Raw genomic sequence first — 23,804 nt, 5'->3', positions numbered from 1 at the left:
CCAGCAGCTGTTGGAATTTCCAGTGCTTCACTGAGGGATGCTGTGGTCCTGGCCATCCCCTGCAGGTACTCTGTGGCCAAGGCTGTGTTGCTGGGATGGGCAAACCCCCGAGGCACCCCCAGCCCCCGTGGGAGAGAGGCACTCCAGGACTGGTTCAAACAGCAGCAGGAGGGACACGCTGCTCCCACCCCTCTGGGAATTCCAGAAGGGCACAGAGCCAGGTGTTAACGAAGGTACAAAGTTACAGGGAAAGAAGACACCAAGATTTTCCCAACGTTTTCACTGCTGCTGACTCCAGCCGTGCCGTCCCGCAGCTCTGTAAGGGCCGGGTCACGAGGCTGGAACTGCTCTAGGGAAAAGAGCAGCTGTGACTGCTGCTCTGGGATTGCCGTGATTCACACCCTCGCTGCGGGCTGAGCTGTCCTTCCTCGTTCAGAGTCCTGACATGTGCACGTTTCCAGCGTGGCATCCTCCTGACTCACCCACCTGCCCCTCGCAGGGCTCCCCGGGCCGGGCCTGGCTGCTCGCCCTTGCTCCCCCGACCCTGAGGGTGTTTTTGGCAGGAGTGAGCCCCAAGGAAAGTTATCCTGCCTCAGTGTGAAGACCAGCGCTGCAGAGGGGCAGCTTTGGGCCAGGTTATCCACAAAAAACGCCTCGTGTTTTGGTAACAAGTGGTGTGTTCTACCAGTCCAGTCCTCTCTTCTGTCCCAGATTCTACCTGGCCTGTATTCCCTGAGCGTCTCCCAGGAGCAGTCCCTGCTCTGCGCCCGCTGTCACGATGGATATAAACGTGCTCTGACACACCTCGAGTGCACGGCGTGAACCCGGGCCCCGCTGCCCCTCACGGACCCCTCACGGCGCCCGCAAAATGGCGGCCGGAGACGCCTGGAACTACAATTCCCGGCAGCCCCCGCGCGGCTTTCCCTCTGCGGGCCTCAGCGCTCGGCAGCCTGCAAAGAAGCCTGATCAAAATAATAAAAAAAAATTAACAGATGTCACGTGGGAACGCCAGTGCTCGAGATGTCCCTGGAAACGGAGGCAGCGGCGCTCCTCAGGCGCCTAGCGGCCGGTGGTTTGGCCGCCAGCCATCGTTTATCACTATGGCGATTTCCCTTTAACGGCTTGTTTGCCGCAGACACCTCACAGAGCGGGGCCTTTGCAGGGGCGGGGAGAGGCGAGCCCGCCGCCCAATCGGCGAGGCCGGGAGGCGGGGCCAGCCAGCAGAGCGCTCCGGCCATTGGTTGGCGGCGCGGAGCGGGTGACGCGCATCCTTCCAGCTCAGCGCGTGAGGCGGTGAAAGGGGCGGGGCGCGGGGCCCGGCCCGGCGGGCAGTAACGGCCGCGCGCGCGCGGGGAGGGGCTGTGCGCACAACGGCCGATCCCCCTCAGCGCCTCCCGCCGCGCGTCCCGGCGCCGCTGCCGCCGCCGCTGCCCTGCCCGGAGGAGGATGCGCCGCCTCGCCCCGGCCGCGCCAGCCAGACGGGGGAGACGATGAGGGAGCCGCCCCGCCGGCCTCTGGCGCTGGGCTCCTGCCTCCTGCTCTGCGTCCTGCTCTGGTGAGTGCCGGCCTCTTAGCCCCGCCGCCGCCGGGCACCCCGGGCCGCGCCCGCCGCCGCCGTGGGGACGGGGCGCTGGGCAGGCACGGAATCGGTGGGGTTGGGAGGGAGCTGTGGGGGTCACCTGGGGCAGGTGACACAGGTGGGTTTTGAGTGCTCCCAGCGAGGGAAACCCCACGGCCTCCCTGGGCAGCCTGGAAGGTGATTTTGGGCACCCGGGCTGTGTTCCCGTGCGTGTTCCCGGGAAGGTGGCAGCTGTCGGGAGGCGATTCCCGCTGCCGGGAGCGGCAATGGTCACCTGAGGGCTGAGCGCCCACTCCGAGGCTCCGAGCTGCGTTATTGTCTCACCTGTGCTTTTACCGGAGGCATCCGAGCATTCCCGGTTTCAGGCTGAGTTCTTGCACTATGCTCTGGGAGATCACGGTGCCTTATTCTTGAAACCTTTTTGTCAGGAGCAGTGTTAAGTTAAATCAAACGAACTCTCTTTTTTTTTTTTTTTTTTTTTTTTGCATTGATTATGCCTTTGGTGGTGTTTTTTATAGTGATTACCTCAATGCTGTACTTTGTTCCAGCATCTCCTGTTTGCTTTTATTCAAACTTCCTCTAAGAGATGACATCTACTAACATTTGTATTCTAGTAAAATGTATTTCTGTATGGTAAGTTCCAACCTTCTTAAACTTTGGCCCTCTTTGAACTCGGTGAGTCACTGTTTGAGAACTGATAGCCAGCTCGATCAGCAAACTGCAAATATTGCAAATGGAGCAGCCACACTCTGCTGTATTACTACAGTACAGTTCCTGTAGATTGTTCAGATAATCTGCTTAAAAAAAAAAAATCATGCTGAAGTTCTGCCTTGTCTCACAGCTGGGTGAAGAGTGGGAGCCCAGGCATCTCTATTTACACAATCAATTGCAAATCTGGTGCTGACGCTTGTGTTGCTGTGTTTGGACAGTCCTGAAGCAGCTTTTTGGGGTTTGGAGACAAAAGCAAATCTAAAAAGTGCTTGAAAATTCGGTTGCTGTGTTTACATTTAGCAAAATTTAAAACAGAAAAACTCCTGGCTGTGGGGGTTTGATCAGGTGAGCTGTGAGCCTCATGAACTGTCTCCAGACAGATTTGCTTTTATTCCATGGACAGGGAAGTTTGTTCTGGCAGCAGGTTTTAGTTGTATAACTAGGTTTCCTATAGGAAAACAGTTCTTGTTTCTTGCTTGGAGTGCCTTGAGGGCTGATAATCTATTCCTGCCTCCAGGTAATTTGTTAGTGAAAGGAGTTTTTACCTTAATGATCAATAGGTCGTCAGGTTAATTTTTTTGTTGCTGTGTTCTTAGTCTGCTGTTTCACCAGGACTTGACTTTGTGAAAAAAATTCAGGCTTTTTTTTTTTCCCCCCAGGATAATTCCATATTAACAAGGGACTATCATGTTCAGCTATCTTGTTGGAATGATGTATTTGTTCTGTAAATCCCTGACAGCTTCTGTGTCGTTCTTTGGTGTGGTTAGGAGGAAAACAGAGCTGCTCTTACTCTTCAAAAGAGATTTCTCTTTCAAGCAGTGTCTTAATTGATCTCAGAATTTGCATTGGAGTACCCCAAAGCTTTTAGAGTTTAAAAAAGAAAGGTTCACCTTGTATGTTCACCCTGCTTGTGGTTAGGAGCCAGAGGATTTATTTAAATGTTGGGGGATGCAACTGCAGTTTCCTGGTCTGCTGTCCAAATATGAATTCACATTGGAGAGTTTGAAATCCTGTCTGCAGGATGGCCTTGGGACCTGGTTTAATTTCAGTGGTCATGTCAGAGTTGTAATTAGAAAGTCCTGAAGTCTGTTGGTTCATTTATTGTTGGTGTACTACAGAAGTTGGTAAGTTGTGTTTTATTTCACTTCTTACTATAAAGAAAATCAGCACCTTTGTTCATTTCAGCAGTTCAGAAACTTCAAGTAGCAAATGGAAAGATTTGTTTTATAAACGTTGGGTTTTTAAATTTAGTTGTTTTGAGATGTAATTTTCAAAGGACTTGGTGCTTGTAGGAAAGAAATTTTTCCTCACAGGTGAAACTGGTCAACAGATGATCAAATGGAACCCCAAAAGTCAGGGGAAAACCCATGAGATAAAACCACTGCTGAAAACCCTTGGGGCTGTTTGGACTTCTTGCCCTTTTTATTTTTAACCTGAGCTTTTGTTTTCTTTCTGAGTAGCTGTTGCTTCTTTCTTTGAAACTAAGCTTAAAATAGGAATTTTTAAAATCTCTCATCATGCATTTTTAAGCTCACCTAAGAAAGTTGGTTCAGTGGGGAAGTACTGATTTGTAAAAAATTAAATGGGGGAGAAAATTATTGATTTGAACTGGAAGATGTCATCCTGTGCATTAAAACGTGACTGTGTTTTAGGAGATGCACAAAAAGGCATGAGCTTGAGTAGGGATTTGTTAGCCAGTGCCTTTTCAGTGAAGGGGATGTGATGCTCTTTGGGTCAGTTATCCATACTTGAGGCTTTCTGAAGCTGCACCAGCCACACCTCTGGCAGACCTGAGCAAAACAAGATTGTTCCAAGTTTCAAAAGAGCAGGATGGCTTTAGGGGAATACTTCAGATGGAGGTATGGCTCAGGAATGTAGTGCTCCAAAAATAATAGGCATCTATGCAGTTAGGAGCTTCCACTGTGCCTGACAAGTGACTGCTGTTGTCCTGAATTCAGACATCTTAATGCTCCAGTTAATCCCTTTGTGTGATGATCAGAATATAAAAATACGTTTCAAACTTGCAGTTCTTTGTAGTTTGCCAATATCCAGAGCTGAGTAAGTGGAGTGGGTTTAGAAGCTTGTAGGATACCAGGACTATCTGAAGTGAGACCAGCTGTGACAGCTGTTTGAAGAGTAACCTGTATAAATTATTCTGACATCAGCTTTTGCCTGCCATGAACTGCACTTGCAGAGTGTTAATTGGGAGTTGAATAAAGAAATCATGCATCCAGTAATTTCTCTTTCTATCCCAGAAAGTTCACTGCCATATCCTGACCTACTTAGCTTTTATTAACTCTGCTACTTGGATTTACAGCTGTGAGTAAGAGGAGGATGGGGGTCAGTGCATGTACACTTCAGGATCCTTCAGTGGTACTTCTGTGAGTATCCTGCACCAGGAAATGCCTTGTGGCAAAGTGATTTAGACTCAAGATGTGCTGGTTTTGATGGCAAACCCCTGGCCTAGGAGTTCTGACTGAAATCCACCATGAGAGCATGCCCTGAAAATGGTGAAGGTCAGGTTGGGTCGTTGGCACAGCCAGGAATGAAGCCTGGCTTACTAAGTACAGTGGGAAGGGATGCTGGTTTTTATTCACACCTGTTAATGTGTAGAATAACCTGGATTTTAGGGAGAGAAATTATTTCTAGTTTGGGTTTGCATTTTCAGTTCTGTCTGCCTTTGAAGGTATACTTGTTGTAAGCTGTAACACACGAGGAGCTCTGAAAAGCCAGTGCTGGAGCAGCACTGTGGTAACAACACCGGGTTCATTGGGTGCTGCTGTTGCTGCTGCACAGGTGAGAGCTCTGCAAATCCCATTAGGGATCACACCAGTGGAGCTTTTGCTGATGGAACATTTATTTGCCTCGTTATTGACTTGTGGCTCAAACCTAGAGCTGGCATCTGTTAATAACAGAAAGGTGTGAGAGGTTTGTGTTCTGGTGTGCCTCATTAATGTACCTCTTACCACTGAAATCCTCTTTTTAGCACTGTGCCTTCATGCTCTGGATAGGACTGCCAGAGTAACTTGGCTATGGTGGGGCTCAGAATTTTATCTGCTGATTCTCCTCTTGTGTACTTAAATCTCTTCAGGAGGCTGATCCTAAAATAAACACTGTGTGTGTGCATTTTATAGCAGGAAGAAATGAAATTATTTGAGCACTGGTATAATCAGAGCTGTTGTTCCAGGCATCTGATTTCAGAATGGAAAGTATGTTCCTAGGTATGGAGTATCTTGTTTGGAACTGTCTTTGCTCTGTGGGTAAGGTTGGGACAAAAGCTGCACTGGAACTCTTGGACTCCTAAAAATGAAAATCGAATCTGCCCAGCTTACAGCCTGCTCAAGTTGGAGGTGGTACATACAAGCAAAACAAGTGCTTGGCTCAATCAATTATTGAATATTTTACCTTCTAAAATTGTTTGAAAATCAGTGAACTGCTTTCATGCAGTATCTTCTAAAAGATTTGTCCCAGAAACTTCAAGTTAGTTTGTTTGTTATGCAAATGGTGTACTGAAGTGGCCTCTAGCCCATCACGAGGCTGCTGTGTTGGTGTAGAAGACCTTGCCTGTTGCAGTGAAATGTGCCTCCCTTGAGCACTAAATTTGAACTCTTTCTGTCTCTAACCTGCTATTAGTTCTCTTTCACTTTGATGTTCTTGCTGTGAGTCTTGTACAGAGTCGTTTTTTTCCTTGTCTTTAGCTTTCATTACTAATCCAGCTTTTGGGAAGCTGTGTGCCTCTTTCAAGGGGAGGACGTGCAGTGTCTTTCAGAGTTCAGTCTGGAGGTGCTACAGTCCTCTGCCTGGAGAGGTGTGCCAGGAACAGGTTAACCTAGAACTGTAAATCTAAAACTTTCTTGTAGTTGTTGGTTAAAATACTGAGCTGCTATAACAGACTCATCCCAAAACCTGGGTGAGTGAAAATGTTGATGTGGATGACAGACTGGACTGGAATATAAGCAAAAGGTTCTCACTGTTCAAAAATGAGTTCAGGTGCCCAGAGGAATGACTTGGCTTGGCTGGATTTTGAAATGGCAATCAAGAGAATGCTGAAATCCCTTACAGATAAGAAGCCTGTTAAAAATACATGATACACCTCTGGGAGTCAGGTGATGGTAGCTTTACAGTGCTCTAGGCTGAAATTCACGTTGCAGCAGCATCCCCCTCCTTGGCACTGTGCTGAGCTGTGCTGCACTGAGGGTGGGTTTTCAGCATGAGGAGCTGGAGCAGAGCAGCTGCTGGTTCTGAGACTGCTCTGGCTGTGCCTGTGTGGACAAGCTCGTGAATTTGAGCAATGAGGGAAGTCTTGGTGTTACTACAGGTTCTAAAAGCCTTTAGGTTTACTCACAGTGCATGGCTGTTCTGTTTTCCTGTAGTCTTTGTGGTTGCTATCAGGTTTTGTGGTGGTTTTCTCTGGAATGGGTACTCTTCCCCAAACTCTTGCATCAGAGCAGATGACTAGAATTTGAGAATGCAGGGAGCTTCTCATAAGCTGCAATCTTCCTTCACTATTGCAGAAGTCTGTTTCCAAGGAACACCAGGAACTGCCTGTTCCTCTGGGTGCTTCCAGTGTGACTTCTGCCCTGCTTTAAGTGCCTGAAATAGGACACCTGGATACTCCTTTGGAGAAAGAAGAGGTTTGTGTTTGTGTTACAGAACCTGTATTTAATGTCCCAGAGCCCTGTGAAGGTGCTCTCACCTCAGCAGCCTTTTCCAGGAGAGAATGGGAGTAACCCTGGGAGCACTGCAAACCAGGATGAAGTTGGTTTCTGTTGTTTAACTTGGGACAACAGTGGACAGTGATGAGCAAATAGTCCATTCTCCCTGCATCTTCTTGGCTTTGATATCTGAGCAGGCCTTGGCTCAGAGCTGACTTTCTACCCCTCCCTCAGGATTTACTGGAATGTCTCCATAATCTCCAGATCAGAGCAGAGGGTGCAGATTCCTGTGTGGCTGAAGGGGATGCAGTAAATCAGTTCAATCTGATAAAGTACCTGGTGCTCCTGGAACCTCCTTTTGCAAGCTTTGCATGCTAATGGTATTTAAAATGCTGAAAGCCCTATTTTAAACCAATCTCATTGTATGCAGCTCTGAAATTCAGTATAGTCAGAAGGATCTTTGTGTTGGGCTCCTCTGAATGAGTGAAATAACTGTTTGGAGAGCACATTCTTTGCAAAGTGTGGGCAAGCTATTAAAAGCATAATTGCAAAATACCAAAATACCACAGATTGGTAAAGGATTTGCAAAAAAAGCTCCAATTTCAGATATTTTGGGTTTGGTTTTTTTAAAGCATATGAATCAAGTTAGTGGTAGGAAATGAGGTGATACCAGTGCCTTGCTTAACCTAGATCTGTAGTTTTAGTTTTCAGCATTTTTCTCCCTTAAAGATCCATCATAACTTTCAAAATTATCTTAATAACACATGCTGCTCTTCTGTGGTAATAAATGGCTTCCAAATGATTGGTGCTTTTTGCTTGTTTGGTGGTTGTTTTTTTTTACTTGTATTGAAGAAGATTAATGGTTCTTCTTTGCATTTATCAAGATGTATTTCCACTTCACACTCAGAAATGAGTGTTGTGTCTGGGGAGGTTGTGCTGCAGCAGTTCAGTGTCTTGCAAGTGGCTTTCCTCCTGTGACTGGTTGAAATAATGTCCTGCTCTTCATTTTCTGTGACATTTACTTTGTTCTGCAGGCTCTTTTAAATAAAGTCCCCCTGGCTGAACTGCTGGGAGTGAAAGATTGATTCCGTGAAGTTTCTGGGGAGAGAGGGAGGATTCTCTGCCTTTGCTGTTTTTCCTGTGTTGCCAGTGGTTGCTGCTGACTGGAGAGTTTGGTTGTGGATCTGCTGAGCTCCTCATTCCTGCAGAGCCCTTTTTTCTCTTTGTCAATTAGCTGGTGAAAGCAGCAGTCACAGACCTGTAGGACTTGTTCACAGCAAAATGTATTTTGCTGCCTTCCTTGCCTTTCACAGCTTTGTTTTAAGCTCATTAATCTAAAATCAATTACTCTGTAATGAAGGAGGTGATGTTCATCAAACAGGTGCCTGCTGTGCTGGCTCTACCCCAGCCCAAACCCTCCTCTTGAACAGGCCAATCTGAAGTGGCCTGGGAATGTTTTGAGTAGGGAATTGTCACGTGGCAGGGGACAGTGACATCTTCATTCTCCTTGGCACATCTGCACCTGTTGGTAACAAAACCCTCTGAGATCTGTGAGTGATTGCCCTGGAGGGAGACTGTTCCCTGGGCTTGGAATTGCTGCACTGGGGATAAATTCCTTCTGTTTTCCCTTTGCTTCAAATTCCTCTGTCTTGCAGGTGTCAAATGTAAACTGTTCTCAGCTGCTTCACTCTCCAGTGTCCAGAAATAGCTTTTGTTTTGGGAGAATTCATGAAATTGTTTGGAGGACAGGTGGGTTTGAACTGAAGCTGTTTGTCAGTGTTGTATTGACTCTTTGGAAAGGAAAGCCTAAGCTGTTTCACTGATCAAATTGTAGAAAAACTCCTCTTACCTTCATATTTTGCAATTTTTTTAAGCTGTAAGTAGTATGATTAATTTGTCTTACCAGTTGTGTTTTCTACTTGATTTTTATGCCTGTCAGACCAGTTATCCATAGCTTCCCTATCTGATATTTTTCTGCAACCTTCTTTACAATTACTTGAAGAGTTTCAGCCAACTCAGGAGTGGATGGACTTTCACATGAAACCTACACTGCAATTTCAAAACCATCTGCACTTTTGAATTTCAGTGCGTTCCTTTTGAAAAGCAGAACATTCATCAGCAGACCATGGCCAATTTGTGTAGCAATGAGTGTAGTGAACCATGCAGATAGGGGTGAACTGCATTTCTGCTTCAGTGGTCAACCACAGCATGAGCCTGCCCTGAGAAAAGTAAAGATTCCCCCACCCACCCCTGCTGCTTTGTCTGAGCTTGCAGCCTTTGCTTTTGGGTTTGTGCACATTAAGCTGGAAAGTCCGTGGTGTATTAGAGAAAATGGCTTTTAAACTGCATTAATGATAGGACAAAGAGTCATGCTTAAGTTCCTTTGTTCTTGATGAGATTTAATAGCAGGTGGTGTTTTGAGTCATGCTTACAAAAATGGAACTGTTGGAAACTTCTGTATCCACGTAAGTCACCAACTGTGGGCTATGTGGAACAATCTCTTTGTTTGAGGATCTATCTCATACCTGAGACAGTGTCTCTAGTGACTGATCTCATTTGGGCATTAAGTCTGCTCAGTTCTGAGTCAGCATTAACGTCCCACTCCACTTTCTTGGTCACAAGAAAGGGAAAGATAGATTAGTATGTGCAGAAACTGCTGTACCTCCACTGGGCCTACACTGCAACTCAATTAAACTCAAGAGGAATCTTGCTCTCTGCAAATTAACACTTGGATTCTCATCTTTGTTGGGTTTTTTTAATGGTGAACAGAGGTGCTGTGCCATTTGGTAAATTATTTTTTATTACAGGGTCTATCCTTTCAGCTAAAGAAGCCTGTTGAATTAATGTGCAAAATGTTAAAAGTCAGAGAAAAAAAACAGAGCTGGTGGTCTTGCTAAGGTTATTAAGCTGACTTGTCCCAGAGTGGCTGGTCTCACCTGGGTTTGTGCTCTGAGTGCTCTGACAGAGTTTGCTGGCAGTAGTTGAGTGATACATCCTGCTGCATGCCCTGCTGCAGCAGGGATCAGGTTTTCCTGTGGCTGCATGCACACGCACAAAATGAATTCTCAGTCCCCTCCCTAGCTCGCAGGGCTTTTGGGAAACTTGAGGCATCATGTTGGAGTTGGGGAGTAGACCAAGAAGAATTTTGGAAAATAAGTAAATAAGACACAGATCATGTCAGAGTAACTTAAATCTGAGCTGCCAGACTGCATTCTTCTAAAAGCTGTGTGTGTAACCTTTTAAAGCCTGACTTCTTGCATGAAATCTCTCAATAGATTAAGGCAGGAAATACATGCCCTCTGTGCTTCTTGTGCTAAAGCAGTTATTGGTGCTTTTGTGAGGGTAGACCTTGTGTTTTAAAATGCTGATTCACAGCCCTTGAAATGTTTCCTTTTCTGCACCCAAGGAGTTCTGCTGTTCTGAGCAGCTTACCCGAGGTGCCCCCCAGAGTGGAAGCAAAATAAGAAACAAATGTGTGTGCCTGTGTAATGAAGGGGTGGGATGATGCTCTGTAATATTTGATGTTTCTGGTGTATTTTTATGAAGAACCAGGGAGTCCATTTATCTCTAGGGGAGGTACTGGAGTTAGGAGCATGAGAATTTCACCATGAAATAATTGAAACCCCTTTTCAGAAATATAAATGCCTCAAAGTATTTGAATAACTAATTTTTCAGAGTGAGAGCTAGGTACTAAGGTCATAGAAGTCTGGTAACATTACATTCATGCTCTGAAATACCCTGTCCTGTGCATAGGGTAGGACAAAGGTTTGGTGGAAAACTCAGTGCAAACAGGGAGGGGAATTTAAGATGTGTGAGAAGCTTGTGCCTAATTCTCAAGTGAGATGTGAGACTTTCTACCTGCTACAATATGTGGTTATTACTAATTTCATAGCTTACATTTAGTTTATTTCCCAGTAACTGCAGCTGCTTCTGGCTGACTTGAAGGCTTTTATTTAGTACAGAGGAAAGGTGCTACCTTAAAGAGAAGAGGAATTACTGAGGTGCTTTGGGGCTGAGACAGAGGTGGAGCACCTTATTTGCTCATCTCCATGATAATGTCAGATCCCACAAGTTCCTTGTGCACTGTCTCTTCTGTGGAGAGAGCCACAGAATATGTATATATATCTATAATATTCAAATCCACATTAAAATTTTAGTGCTTGTCTGTGGTCTCTTGTTTCATGGGTTCCTTCTTGGTGGAGGAATCTACACTGCATAGACTTCCCAATAAAGTTGATATTTAAGTTTTGAAGAAAGCTGGTAATTCAAATTGCAAGCAGTAGTGATCCCAGTTGTGTAAGTGAATAATGACCTACTAATAATCTCACTGTTGTGATTAGTGTTAAGGCTGTTTTATTTCTCAAAACTATTGTTAGAAGGTTGCTGCTTACAGGTTTTCTGTGCTGTAGATCCATCTCTCCTCTGAGGAGAAGGTGGCTCTCTTTTTTCAGGGTGATGTTTGTGTGTGTTTGCAGGAGGTCATTCTGATCACTTGATTGTTATGTAAACACTGTTTCCTGAATGGAAAATGTTTGTGTTTAAAGTGGTGGATAACTGATGTTCCAGCATTGTTGAAGACTCCATAAAAGCTCAGTTTGCTTTGTATTCTGCTGGACTTGGTTGTAATCTGCATTGAGCCTCCAAGCCTGATAGTTCACTGTGCAGATGCTCCCTAGGATGTGAAGGGCCCAAGTATGATAAGAAGGGAAAGATGCTGCTCTAGTACAAGTGTTTGTAGAGGCAATGGCTGCTTTTCTGCAGAAATAAATCCATTCCTACTGACAGCTAAAGCTGTTAGGAAAAAGTACAAAACAAACCTCATGGGAGGTTTTGCATGGGGCTTTTTAAAAACGTACGTACTTTCTCTAATTTTCTTAAATGTGCTTGGTGATGTTGACTATACAAAACCTTCTCAGGTAGGCTTTGTACAAGGCATTAAGGAGATTTCACTTTTTAGTCTGTGATTTAAGTTTTTGCTTAGTAATAGTGGTTGTTAAAAATATCCCATTACTTTGTGACAAAGGATGTTGATTCACATTGTTCCTAACTTGCAGTAACTTAGCTAATTTATATCAGTTTTTGCTGATGTGGTGACACTCCAGGATCTGGTTTGGTGATAATTTTTCTTTGGGAAGTAGTAAATTTGTGCTGTTTTCTGTTGCTGACTTCCAGTGAATTCTCAAATAGATTTTATGAATGAGTATCCATGAACTGTACCTGTGTTTTTTCGATGCCTCAAGGGAGCAACTGAAGAGGATTGAGGGAGACTATGCTGAGGGAATTCTAAAATTCATTTTAAATAAAGCTTTTTGACTTTTTCTTTTATAGGCTACCTGTTTGGAATGTCTTTTGTAAAGACAGCCTCTCATCAGCAGTGCAGTATGCTTCAGGTGATGCTTGTGCCCTGGCCAGTGAGGATGAAAATGTCCATGAAAAGGTATGCTGGATTCACCATGTGAATTACTCACTCTGACTAAATACTGAATTCTAAAATAAGGTTCTTCTTGGCCAGAATGTTTAATGTATTTAGTTATTCTTTGAACTGTGGTATCTTCCCCAGGTTTTTATTTTCCTTTACTTTATTTGCTGCAGTTATGCAACAATTCAGGTGGATAGTTTGGGCCAAGAGGAGGAATACATAGTAAAGCTACTGGTGCCTTTTTTTTTTTTTTTTAATTTGGGGGCCAGATGTGAGGAGTGGGCATCAGGGGGAGTGTAGAGCCACAACAGGAGGGCTGGGTAAGTCTAGGCCACATTATGCCAGTTCCATCTGTGTTGTGTTAAAAACAGTGTACAGATGATTGTTATCCTAAACAGAAGATTTAAAGTTAATTGATTCAAGTCACATTTATCACTTTGTATTCCTTCTGTTCAATAAAAATTAAGAAGGCTAAAACGTGTTTCTGAAATAATAAATAAACTGTGGTCCCTTTCATTTTTACTCTATTCAGCACTTCAGGTTAATTGAGTGTAATTGTCCCACCCTGATTAACTCATGACAAGTTTCTGTATCTTGCATTGCACAGTGAGTTCCCAGGCTGTTGAGTCAGAAAGTCATGGTAATTTCATTTATTCATTTATTTACCAGGTACAGAATCAGCCCTACTCTAAACATGGATGGTATTGATATGTTGGTTTTTCTGTTTCCTCCAGCAATCTGTAATAGTACTAATCACAGTCGTCATTCCAAAAAAGCTTTTACATGCCACAGTAAAGTTGGAAAATGTGTGCAGAGCATTCTAGCTGACTCCAGTGGAGAGCTGCCTGACCATAAAAAATCCCTGTAAATACTGTAGGTTTCTTAAGCATTTCACTAACTAGGGTAGCTCTGTTTTTTGCCAGCTTGTACAGCCAAATAGCACTCAGTCCTATTCTTCTGGCTGCCTAAAAAAAAAAAAAAATCAGCTTGAATTTAATGTCTGATGCAATAATACTGAAAAGTTGAAGTAAGCTTTGAGACTGGGAAACCACTGGTGGATGATTCCTACTCTGCAACATTCTTCATTTCATTCTGTTAATGTGGCTGCATTGTTGAACAAATTTCTGAGCTTAAACCCAAAGATGTGAAAGCTAATGTTAGACTGTTTTCACTTATTAAAAAAAATCTCTTGGGTGAATGAGAAATCCTAAGCAAGTGTCTATTACTCCTAATTAGACTGCTGGAGCTGTCCTGCTCCAGAGGAGCAGCTCTGCAGCCCTTGATCAGTTGTCTCTTCCAACCATTGATGCTATTTCATCTTAGGGACTGGGATGTGAGCCAATAATATTTGGGGGAAAATGTTGCTCAGTTGTCTCCAAGGTTTGTCAGCTCAGATTTGTAGCTCCTGCTCTTCAGTGGATGCCTTAATTCTCTCCAATTAATATCATGTAGAGTTCTATAATTCAGCTGCCCATTTTGGGTCTCAACACTGGCACTTGCAGAATTTGGCCACAGGGTTTTAGATAATCCTTAGACAAAAATGGGTGTAAAATTCTACCATATTTCTTGCCATGTTTCAAAGTATTGCTCAAAAGCAGCTTGCATATTTTGTAGTGACAAAGCTTGAAAGGTAAGTGTAAATTCTTGCTAGTTTTATTCTGGTGGGTATAAAACTTTTCTCCCTCAAGTGTTGGTACTTTTTTTGTGAATTTTTAGTTGTAGAAGAGAAGGTTGCTTGGAAAGGTTCTGGCACATTTGTGTAATTTGTGTAGTTCTGCTGATAAGAATGCTACAACTGAAATGTGCCACGTGTTATTTTCTAAGGGTTGTCTGATGCAAGTCAGCTTAGAATTTTCTTTTTCTTCTCTTTTGGGCAGCAGGGAGATAGGGGAGGGTTTGTCAATATGGGAGGTCATAGCAGTATGAGGAACTTTGCAAACAAACTGAATGATTTAAGACAATGCTAAAGTGAAGATTTAACTGAATTGTTTTAACTTGCTGTGGTCTTTGTGCAGATCAGATTTTAAACACAGATGGGCAGTAGTTCTGAAGATGAATGTAGCTCAATTTCTTGCTGGTGGAAGAAATGCTGTTATTCAGTGATGGCTGCTCTGGCTGAGCATGGAAGGCCTGTGCCTGCAGACTGGCTGATTTTTATCATTGTTTAAATTTTTGTATTATTTTACCTTCAACATCCCAGGGGGAAGAGGCTGCTCCCAGCCTGGAGCCTGAGCGTGGGGACTCCAGTACACGGGGTTACTCAATGGAAGAGCTGCTCAATGACCTGACAAAATCTGACCAGGCAAGGCTTTTGTTTCATTCTTGGATTTCAGTCTTTCATTTTGGTTATCTAAAGTTCATAGTGACTATCTCTCACGTTTCACCTGTACACTGGGTTACTGTCAGACTCATGTTTCCAGTAAAAGAGTAAATGTGTGAGCTAACAGACCTGCATTTCCCATGTGCATAAATAATGAGTAATTTAGTATTTGGAGGTACTGACTAAAAACTTTCCAAGATAAATTAAAATTGGATATTGTAGGTATAGATTTCCATTTATAAATAAAACATAAAAACTTTTTTTTCTGAGATCTTTTATATAGCTCACACTTGGTGATTAGAGCAATCCATTTTAGCTTTGATCCTTCATGGCTTCTATCACTTTCATTTCCTTAGTTAAAATGGGAAGAGGGTTGTATTTCAGCTCTGTGATACTGTTAAGTTAGTCCTTGGTGTTAAATGTTGCAAACCCACTCTTAAAGATTATTTATTTGATTGCTTATTTTTGTTTTGTAGATTACAAGATATACATAGGAAATACTATAGAATATTTATTTCATGGTTTGGGTGTTTAAATCTGTTTAACCTTTCCTGACCTCTTCATGTTTAGTGAGAGGACTTGCAGTAATGTAGCTATTGACAAGAGACTTTTGTACAATAATATTTCCTTTTGCTGCAGGGGTTAATCTGACCTGTTTCAGTGGTTACATGCTCTGTCAGATTTACAAGACCTTATTTTGAGTGCACTTATGAAAACTGAACACCTAGAATAAATAAGACTCAAGACTGCTGAACACTCAAAAATGAAAAGTGATTTATCTCTGTTCACTTACAGCATGGAACAGGCTTTAGATAATTTTGGACCTCCATTGGAGTGATGAAATTAAAATGCTTACTAAAATTTAGTTTAGGATGAAAACAGTACATTTGATTGTGATGAAAACATGTACATTTGATTTGTCATGCAAATAGAATTGTTTCTTTTGCTGCAGTATTCAAGCTGCTTTTCTCATGGCAGTCTCTACAGGAATGCATCATTGCACAGGCCTGTGCCTGTGATATTTTTACATGATCATTGCAGACTAAAGGACAGTACTGCAGCTATCCCAGAGTAGCACAAAATGCTTCCTAGGTGTAAGAAGAAACAAAATTGATTTCTGACAGAAATCTGAACTGATAGAACTCCATAGCAGATGTTACCTTGTGAATGCTTTTCTTACTCATGTGTTGAGAAACGTGTATTCACCTGGAATGTTTCTACAGACAACAGAAGTAAGTGAAGCAAGCCAACCTGAAGTTGTGAGTCCATCTTCAGTAGATGTAAATGAAGCTTCCTCCAGCATAGTCCCAAGCACTGAAAACACTTCCAGTTCACCTACCTCAGAGATTCCTCCAGTCTCACAGCCCGAGTAAGCTCCTACAGTTTTGTTGTTTTGCTCTGAGAGAATCACTGACTCTGCTCTTGTTGAAGTGTTTAGTGGGGATAAGATGGGATTGCTCCCCACAGTTGTTTTGCTGGTTTGGGATGTCAGTGCTCATGGAGTGTGCCCCCATTTCCTCAGTGTGTGGATAAACAGTTATGTACTTGCATGAGGTGCAGCACTATTGCCATGATCAGTTTCTAAGCTGCTGCTCTGGAAAAAAGCCAACGTGCTTAGATAATCTGTACTATAAAAGCCCTCAGGGCTTTACCATTAGGATTTCTGCCTTCACAAATGTGCTTTCACATCTGTGTCAACAAGCATTGAGGCTGCTTCAGCAATGGCCTCTGCTTTCAGTTAAGGAAGAACTCTGCAGAATTTTATCTTGGGACTTAAAAACAATGAGTCTCAAGTTCTGATAATAAGAGACTTTTGACAAAACAGCAAATTCTCATATTTGCAGTTTAGTTCTAGTGCTCAGTAGCGTATTGCAGAGCTACCTCTGCTGCAGGCATCTTTCTGGAGTCCATGTACTTTTTGTTTCCCCTTTCTTGTGGGATGTTGTGCTATCAATTGTGAACTGCAGCATGGAAATTCATTTGTGCATCTTCCAAGGATTTTCACAAAGTCCTGTTGAGCTTTTTGGTGAAGTAATCTTGTTCTGACTGCTGATAAAGGTGAAGTATTTTGTTAGCTAAAAATTGAACACCCTGGAAATGAAGGAGACTTGTCTTTGGTGTTTTGAGTTCTTTAAGAGTTCAGTTTTTCTACTTTACCAAATTTTGTTTCTTTACCATAGAAAAAGTATGGAAATTTTGTTTGCTTGTTGAGCTTGCCTAGTCTGCCAGGGCTAGCACGTAAACACATTTTGGTACTTGATCAGTGTCTTTAATTGGAAACCTTCCAAAATTTGCAGTTTTTATAAGGCAGAACTGGAATGTAGCTTCAGCCTGTTGTTTTTATAGCTTTTTTTGACTACTCCACTGGTTTATTTATGTAATGTGTTGCAAGTTCTACTTTTGTCAGGTCCTAGAAGGAGACAGGATGTTACTTTCTTTGAAACATTCAGCTTGGTGTCTGGTAATTGTTGGAAATTGTCTGGCTGCCATAGCTGGGGAATATTGCAGTGGTGAACTCTGAAGACTCGAACTGTGAAACAAATGAAAATAGAAACTTGGTTTGGAGCACCTGATGGATGAGTTGATGCTGGGCAGTGGTGTTGTAACACCAGTGCCATTTACAGGAAGAAAAGGCAGACCTGGTGTAGAGAGAAGCAGGTTGATCCATTATTTCAAACTGCACTTCAGCTCTCAGTAATGAACAGATTGTTACCCAACCCAGCTGTGGTCCAGCTCCATCCTTACACAAGATCTTTAAAAAGACCCAGTTGCATTTGTTATCTTCAGACATTTTTTACCTTTTTGCTGGTTTAGATACTGATTCCTGACAGTGTAACAAAATCCAGCTCTCTCTGGTGTTAGTGGTCTAACATTTCAACAGAACCTCTCAATCAAAATATTTTGAAAAGAATTTTATCCTTAGCAAATTTCACTTTGTAGTGAATAATTTTTTGAACAGCACTGAGTGTAACTTTTCTACCTAAGTCTAATCTGAGGAAAAATTATTGAAAAATAATCTGGGCTCTTTCTGCCTGGAAGTAAGGAACCGGCTGTGCAAAGTGAGCTTAATGTATTTTAAAAATTAAAGCAAATCAAGGTACCCAGAGGAGAGGGAACACTGCAGTTTTTAGACTTGCCTTCTTTCAAAATTAGTTCCTTGGGGCCAGTCAGGTACACCCTGAGAGCAAGCAATTTTCAAGTTCCTTCTTGTCCCATTTTTCATTCAGTTGATAATTATTCACACTGTCACCTACCCACTGAAATGGAGAATATGTGGAGCTTTTCAGTTTTGTGTAGTGGTCAGCTTAATCTAGTCAGTAAAGAGCTGCATGCAGAACCAAACACTGTGCATGTCAGATGGAGGCATTTTGGAGCATACAGGGTAAATATTCCCTGTTTGCAGCTAGTAAATTCTTGTATTCATATTTGTTAGATTTTGCTGCATAGCAAAAAGTCTTGGAATACCCATGAGTTTTGTTTTATACCACAGGAAATTTATCATGTGAAAGGTACTGAAATTGTCTCCCTGGGTTGGTTGCAGCTGCTCCTGTTGATAATTGTAGCAGTCAGAGAACCAAAAAGATCCCCTTTTAAGTTGCTGACGTGCTGTTTGTGTTTTGGCAGCTCTGTCATGATACTGGATTAACCTAGTTTGCTGCTTCCATTAAAGAAAGCTTATGTGGAAATTTAGAAAGCAGAGTAAAGCTTTTCCTTAGATGTGGCTGTAGCCTGGATCAGCAGGAAAAGCATCCCTGTGCTGGAGAGGAGAGGACAGGCTGAAGTTACCACTTGAGAGTTACTTTGTCCATCTTCTTCTCCCCACTCATTCCATCATTCCTGAAGAGCAGATGGGAGGCTTTCAGTTTGGTTGGTGCCTCAGGATTTGTCTGAGCTGTGCTCAACCTTCCTGGGAGAGAGAGCAGGTGAAGCAGTGTGCAGCTGAGCTGGTTTGGGCTGTTGGTACAGCTTGGATAGTGGTCTGCTGGCTTATCTGATTCTTATTACACCAGCAAAAAAGGAATAAATCAGTAGAAAGGAAGTCTGGCTGGCTCTGCTTTTCTCCCCCTCCTCCCATCCTCCTCTAGTTTTAGCCAAGTTCTGTTCTGACTGCTGCCTCTTGACTTGGGAACACGAGGAGCTTTTAGTGAGGGAAGTCAGTCGTCTCAGGTTTGTTTCCTTTGTTGAAAGGGAAAAGAAAATTGCTGGCAGCCAGGTAACTAGAAAGGTGTTGTTAGTCTGTAGTGATGCTGGGAAGAATTATCCATTGCAGTGTTTGCTAAGGTGATAGATGAGAGTTCTGGGAGATGAGAAGCTTATTGTGAGTTCCTTTCTGGGACAAACAGGCTGGAAAAGGAAATTCTGTTCTTTATGGGTACAGCTGAGAATGCAATTCCACAAGTACTGCGTGCTTCATTCTTCTATTTATTATTTCTGTGAGACTGTTGCTATATTAAAACTTTCACATATCTTTGTGGTTGATTGTCAGGGTTCCTTGTATGATGAGAAGGCTAAAAAAGCATGTTGTTTGTTTCCCTTCAGTGCAATAGAGAATTCCCGTGCTGATATCCCTGTAGTCAGCTCTAGTGAAGCTGAGCAGTCAGAACCTGACTGTGATATTGGTGGGACACTTGAGGCTGACCCTCAGAGTGAGCCTTCCTCTTTTGTCAGTCCACCAGAGAGGTGAGTATCCAAGCAGGTTGTGTGTGGCTCTGAATTCTTAAAAGGGAGTTGTTCTTTTCTGTGCTGGCTTTGCAACCGACATTTGCACGTGCTTGCTTATCTACATAGTTGTGTGTCTGCAATACTGCATGTGGCTGACCATGTTCTAGATCCTGATACTCTTTAAACTTTCAGCCTTGCAGGCCAGCACATAGAGAACATATCATCTTCACATGGCAAGGGAAAGAAGACAAAATCAGAGTTTGAGTCCAAAGTTTCAGCAGCTGAAAAGGGGGCAGATGAGCAAAAATCTGCTCTTAATGCTTCAGAGAACTTAAAAAGGGAGGTAAGCAGTGCTGGTTTCCCCTCAGTACACACAGGAGTAATGCCCTCTGTTTGGTTATTGCCACTGGTAAAATATCTGGTGTGTTTTTATTCTGTCCCAGAAGTGTCCCTTGTTACAGTGGGATATGTAGCTGGCCAGGCCTTCTGTACTTAACCTTATGACATTTTTCATACTCTGGTTGTGAGGTACTTCCTAAAGCTTGTTTTGTTTTAATAAGACTCTCTTTCAAATCAGAATGACCAAAGCCATGGCAATACTATTTTTTGCTCATTTAGGATCATGTTTAAACTGTCACTTGGCAGCCACCTTTAAAATATTGTCTAGAAAATAACCTCTACACTTGAAATGTCTGCCAAAAAATGTTCACTTGTCTGGTGGCATGCTGAAAATGTTTGTACAAAGGAAAAGTGAAGAATTGAAATGGAAATGTACAGTTTAGTTGGCAGGGTTCTTGCTTGGTCAGGCAAATCCAAAACCTTATTTCTGAGATACTTAAAAATGCTTCCTTTAATGTTTAATCATTCTACTGGTTTTGAGATGTTCAGAAATTCCAGGGAACCTCTGGAATTCTGTTGTGACAAGCATTATTGTTTCAAGAATTTTGCTACAGGGAAACCTTTTTTCATTAGGAAGAGGAAAAGCAAAAATTGGGGAGAAAATGTAGGTGTTGGAGAAGTAGGCTTACATTTTATTTAAAATGTGTTAGCTTAGCCACAAAAATTGCCAGTATTTCAGTGAAATAATCTGTAATTGAGAGGAAATCATCACATGTTTTTTCTGGCTTATAGTCTTGCTTACATTGGCTCTAAGTTGTTAACATGGGTGCAAATGATGTCTCTGCCCTTGACTTGATCAGAGCATGCTTTGTTTTTTGAAGTTCATCTTTGTTTTCATTGTTGGTCCTGAAAAATATTCACAATTAGTGGTTCTTTCTTTTGCAGAAAGACTTTAAGAAGACAGGAGAAATTGACCCTACATCAGTAATAACTCCAAAGGACCCTGGAGACATTCCAACATTTGATGAATGGAAGAAGAAAGTCATGGAAGTGGAGAAAGAAAAGAGTAAGTTCAGGATTCATTAGTTTGGTCTAAATACAGACCACTGTCATCTCCTACTAGAGCTGAATAGAGAGACTGTCTCCATTTGGAATGCAGCCTGGAACTTCATTTTTCTGCTAGACCTACGTAATTAATAGCCTTCATTATGTAAAAGCAGTGAGCAGAAGCTCCCTGACAGTGCAAATACTGCTTGTTTGTGTGGTTTGTTATAGTAGCAATATTTTCTTGTTCCTAGGTCAATCAATGCACCCTTCTGCTGTTGGTGGGCAGCATTCCACTAAGAAGGTCCAGAAAAACAGGAATAACTATGCCTCTGTAGAGTGTGGTGCCAAAATTTTGGCAGCAAATCCAGAGGCAAAGGTAAGCATTTATTAATTATTAGTGCACATTATTTTAGTGTACTGCTGTGCAACAAGTAGCACAAAGTACACTTAACACTGTTGTGAAGTTTTCATTCTGTGTTCGGATTTATTGGGATTTCCATTCCTAAAAATAGGATATAAACAGTGATCATTGCTTTTTTTTAAGAAGGATTGCTATAGAACTTGATGTCTTTTTAAGTGAATTCAGAAAATGGGAGCAAGAGTCTGCTTCCTACAGAAACTGAACAGAGTTATATTAAAGATCTCACCACAGTAAATAATCCATGATTGCCCCAAAGTGTGGCATACTGTGTCCTGGATAATTGTCTTGCTCAGAGTGTTGTAAAACTTGATACTAATCTACAAACCCAATTTCAAATTATTGTTGCAAAGAGGGGAAAAATTCTTGATGCTGTTGGTATCTACCATGCCATTTCAAATACTGATTTTTTTTCTTTCTACAGAGCACTTCAGCTATTTTGATGGAAAACATGGATCTTTATATGCTCAATCCTTGCAGCACTAAAATCTGGTAGGTTCCTGAGGTTCATGTTTCTGGCAGGAGTGGTGACAGTTTTCCATTGCTGGGGACTGACCTGGCTTTGGTGTGCTGCTCCTTGGCAGAATTAGCATTTATTTATGTATTATGTCTTCCACAGAAATCTAGCTCTGGTATTGAGAAGTAATGTTAAGGTGATATTTTATTGATCTTAATATGTGTAACTTTTGCATAAGTATCTTATGGCATATAAAGCCACTTGAGCATTCAGATAAAGATTCTTGGTTTCCTTCCCTGACTGTCACATAACTGTAGGACAGGTGAACAGAATTTGCCATATATTAATTGGTACTTCAGGTGTGATTTGAATTATGTTTGCTGTCCTGAGCTTTTAGTTCTGTGACTTGATGCCTTTGAGTACAGGATGGATAAAGCTCTTGTAGCTGCAGGTGCTACCTGGAGTTATCCAAGTAAATGTTCAGAAAAACACCACCAGTGATTCTTATGGCACAGCATTTTTGTATTGTCCTTATACCCAGTGATAGATGTGATAAGGAGGTGAAGGGCTGAAGATTGTAACTGCGGGAGGAAAAGTCTTTTATTTAAAAAAAATTTTCTTTTTGTCTTTAAGGTTTGTTGTTGAGCTCTGTGAACCAGTGCAAGTAAAACAGTTTGACATTGCAAATCATGAATTATTCTCTTCCACTCCTAAAGACTTTCTGGTGTCAATTAGTGACAGGTATGTTACCTAAACTCATTCTTTTGCATGAAAAAATGAAATTGTTATTAGATGCAAACCTTTATGATGCATGATCTGTCTGTGCTTGTTATTATGCAAAGTGTAATGTCATGTGAAGTCACATGGTTTTTCTTTGTATGTTGTCAGTTCCTAGCAGTTTTCTTCCTTTGCCACCTTAAAAATGAAAAGAAGAAAGCTGTTGAAGAGCAGAATTTATATAGCAACTGGGTAGTAGATAGTAGATTATAAAATTCCTTAATAAAATGCTAGTGAGGTTGTGGGCTCTCCCCTCCCTTGTCCTTCAGACCATTTTCACATGGTTTGAGCTGTCTTCAGTGCTGAACTTGGTCCAAAACCCTACCAATTCTTCAAAAAGAAAAGAGTAGTACACTATTGAGAAATTGGAAGGGGTGACAGTGCTACGGGTTGGCCAGATGGTCACTTAGAGGGAGGCTTCACAAAGGTTTAGGCAGTGCTGTGCCCCCACTGCTGTCTGGAGTGAGCAGATAATTCTGGTCTGTGAGTGAACAGCTGTTCAAAGGGCATCAGAAAAACTCCTTTTCTTCTTGGATGCCTAAAACAGGTAAGGTTAGAGCCTTAGATCCTTTGAACACTTGTTCTGTTGTGCAGTTGTAGCTCTGCTTTGCTCTGCTTGCAGTAATGCAGCCTGTCAGGTGTTGTGTTCTTCACTGTTCATCTGGGGGGGTTTCAGTGATTGGATAAGTTTGGGGTTTTGTGCTCCAAGGGCTTGCATATTGCTGTCATTGTGTGAAGCTCCTGCTGAGGTTTTGGGTTGGGAACATTGCTGCTACCTTGCAGCTGGAAAGAACAAAATGTATTTCTGCTCTGGAAAGGCATTAGGAGAAACTTAGAGAAATATCTGTAAACAGTGAGTTCCTGCATTTCATTACCTGACTCCATTGTTTCCTTTCTAGGTATCCAACAAACAAATGGATTAAATTAGGTACTTTCCATGCCAGAGATGAGAGGAATGTCCAGAGCTTTCCTCTGGATGAACAGATGTATGCAAAATATGTTAAGGTAACTCAGTACTGCAAAAGCATCCATGCTTCTCAGGGAAGGAAGGGTTTGCTGGGTTGCCTCTGTAAAACAACATCCCAAGAAATGCATTAGCAAAGCCTGCCTTACCATTAATTACCCTTGGTTAATTGGTGGCCCCAGCTGGGGTTGTCTGGGTACTAAATCCTTGTCACAGTTGTGACATTATTACCTTGCTCACTTTGGTAATTGAGAGGATCTTGGGAAGCCCCTTGGGTCCAAGTACATACTTAAATGGTGCCTGAATTAAGGAAAATCCAGACAAAGTTCTGTTCTGTTTGACTTAACCACCTGTCCCCTGAATGTAAGATCAGAAGAACCTTGACCTATTTTGTTCCTTGGCTGTACCTGCTTTACATATATACATATATCTGTATCTGTTGAGATATATATGTAT

The 23,804-nt window shown here is 42.4% G+C and overlaps 1 protein-coding gene across 2 annotated transcripts in view; it reads left to right on the top strand.

Moving 5' to 3' along the window:
- The first annotated feature begins 1,423 nt into the window (after nucleotides 1–1,423).
- Nucleotides 1,424–23,804, top strand: part of SUCO (SUN domain containing ossification factor) — a 38,024-nt gene continuing 15,643 nt past the window's right edge. The window contains exons 1-11 of one of the 2 annotated variants that reach the window (XM_033067638.2): nucleotides 1,424–1,555; nucleotides 12,274–12,382; nucleotides 14,565–14,666; nucleotides 15,908–16,053; nucleotides 19,224–19,364; nucleotides 19,539–19,689; nucleotides 20,631–20,751; nucleotides 20,984–21,108; nucleotides 21,575–21,642; nucleotides 22,241–22,348; nucleotides 23,284–23,389. In XM_033067638.2, the coding sequence (XP_032923529.1) occupies nucleotides 1,491–1,555; nucleotides 12,274–12,382; nucleotides 14,565–14,666; nucleotides 15,908–16,053; nucleotides 19,224–19,364; nucleotides 19,539–19,689; nucleotides 20,631–20,751; nucleotides 20,984–21,108; nucleotides 21,575–21,642; nucleotides 22,241–22,348; nucleotides 23,284–23,389 (1,242 nt within the window). In that variant the 5' untranslated portion in view covers nucleotides 1,424–1,490. The remainder of the gene's footprint in view (nucleotides 1,556–12,273; nucleotides 12,383–14,564; nucleotides 14,667–15,907; nucleotides 16,054–19,223; nucleotides 19,365–19,538; nucleotides 19,690–20,630; nucleotides 20,752–20,983; nucleotides 21,109–21,574; nucleotides 21,643–22,240; nucleotides 22,349–23,283; nucleotides 23,390–23,804) is intronic. The other variant, XM_033067637.2, reaches the window with a different exon arrangement.

Source organism: Catharus ustulatus, chromosome 9, assembly GCF_009819885.2.
Source record: "Catharus ustulatus isolate bCatUst1 chromosome 9, bCatUst1.pri.v2, whole genome shotgun sequence".
Lineage (NCBI taxonomy): Eukaryota > Metazoa > Chordata > Aves > Passeriformes > Turdidae > Catharus > Catharus ustulatus.
The sequence above is the reverse complement of the archived record's forward strand: the minus strand, read 5'-3'. Positions and strand labels throughout refer to the sequence as shown.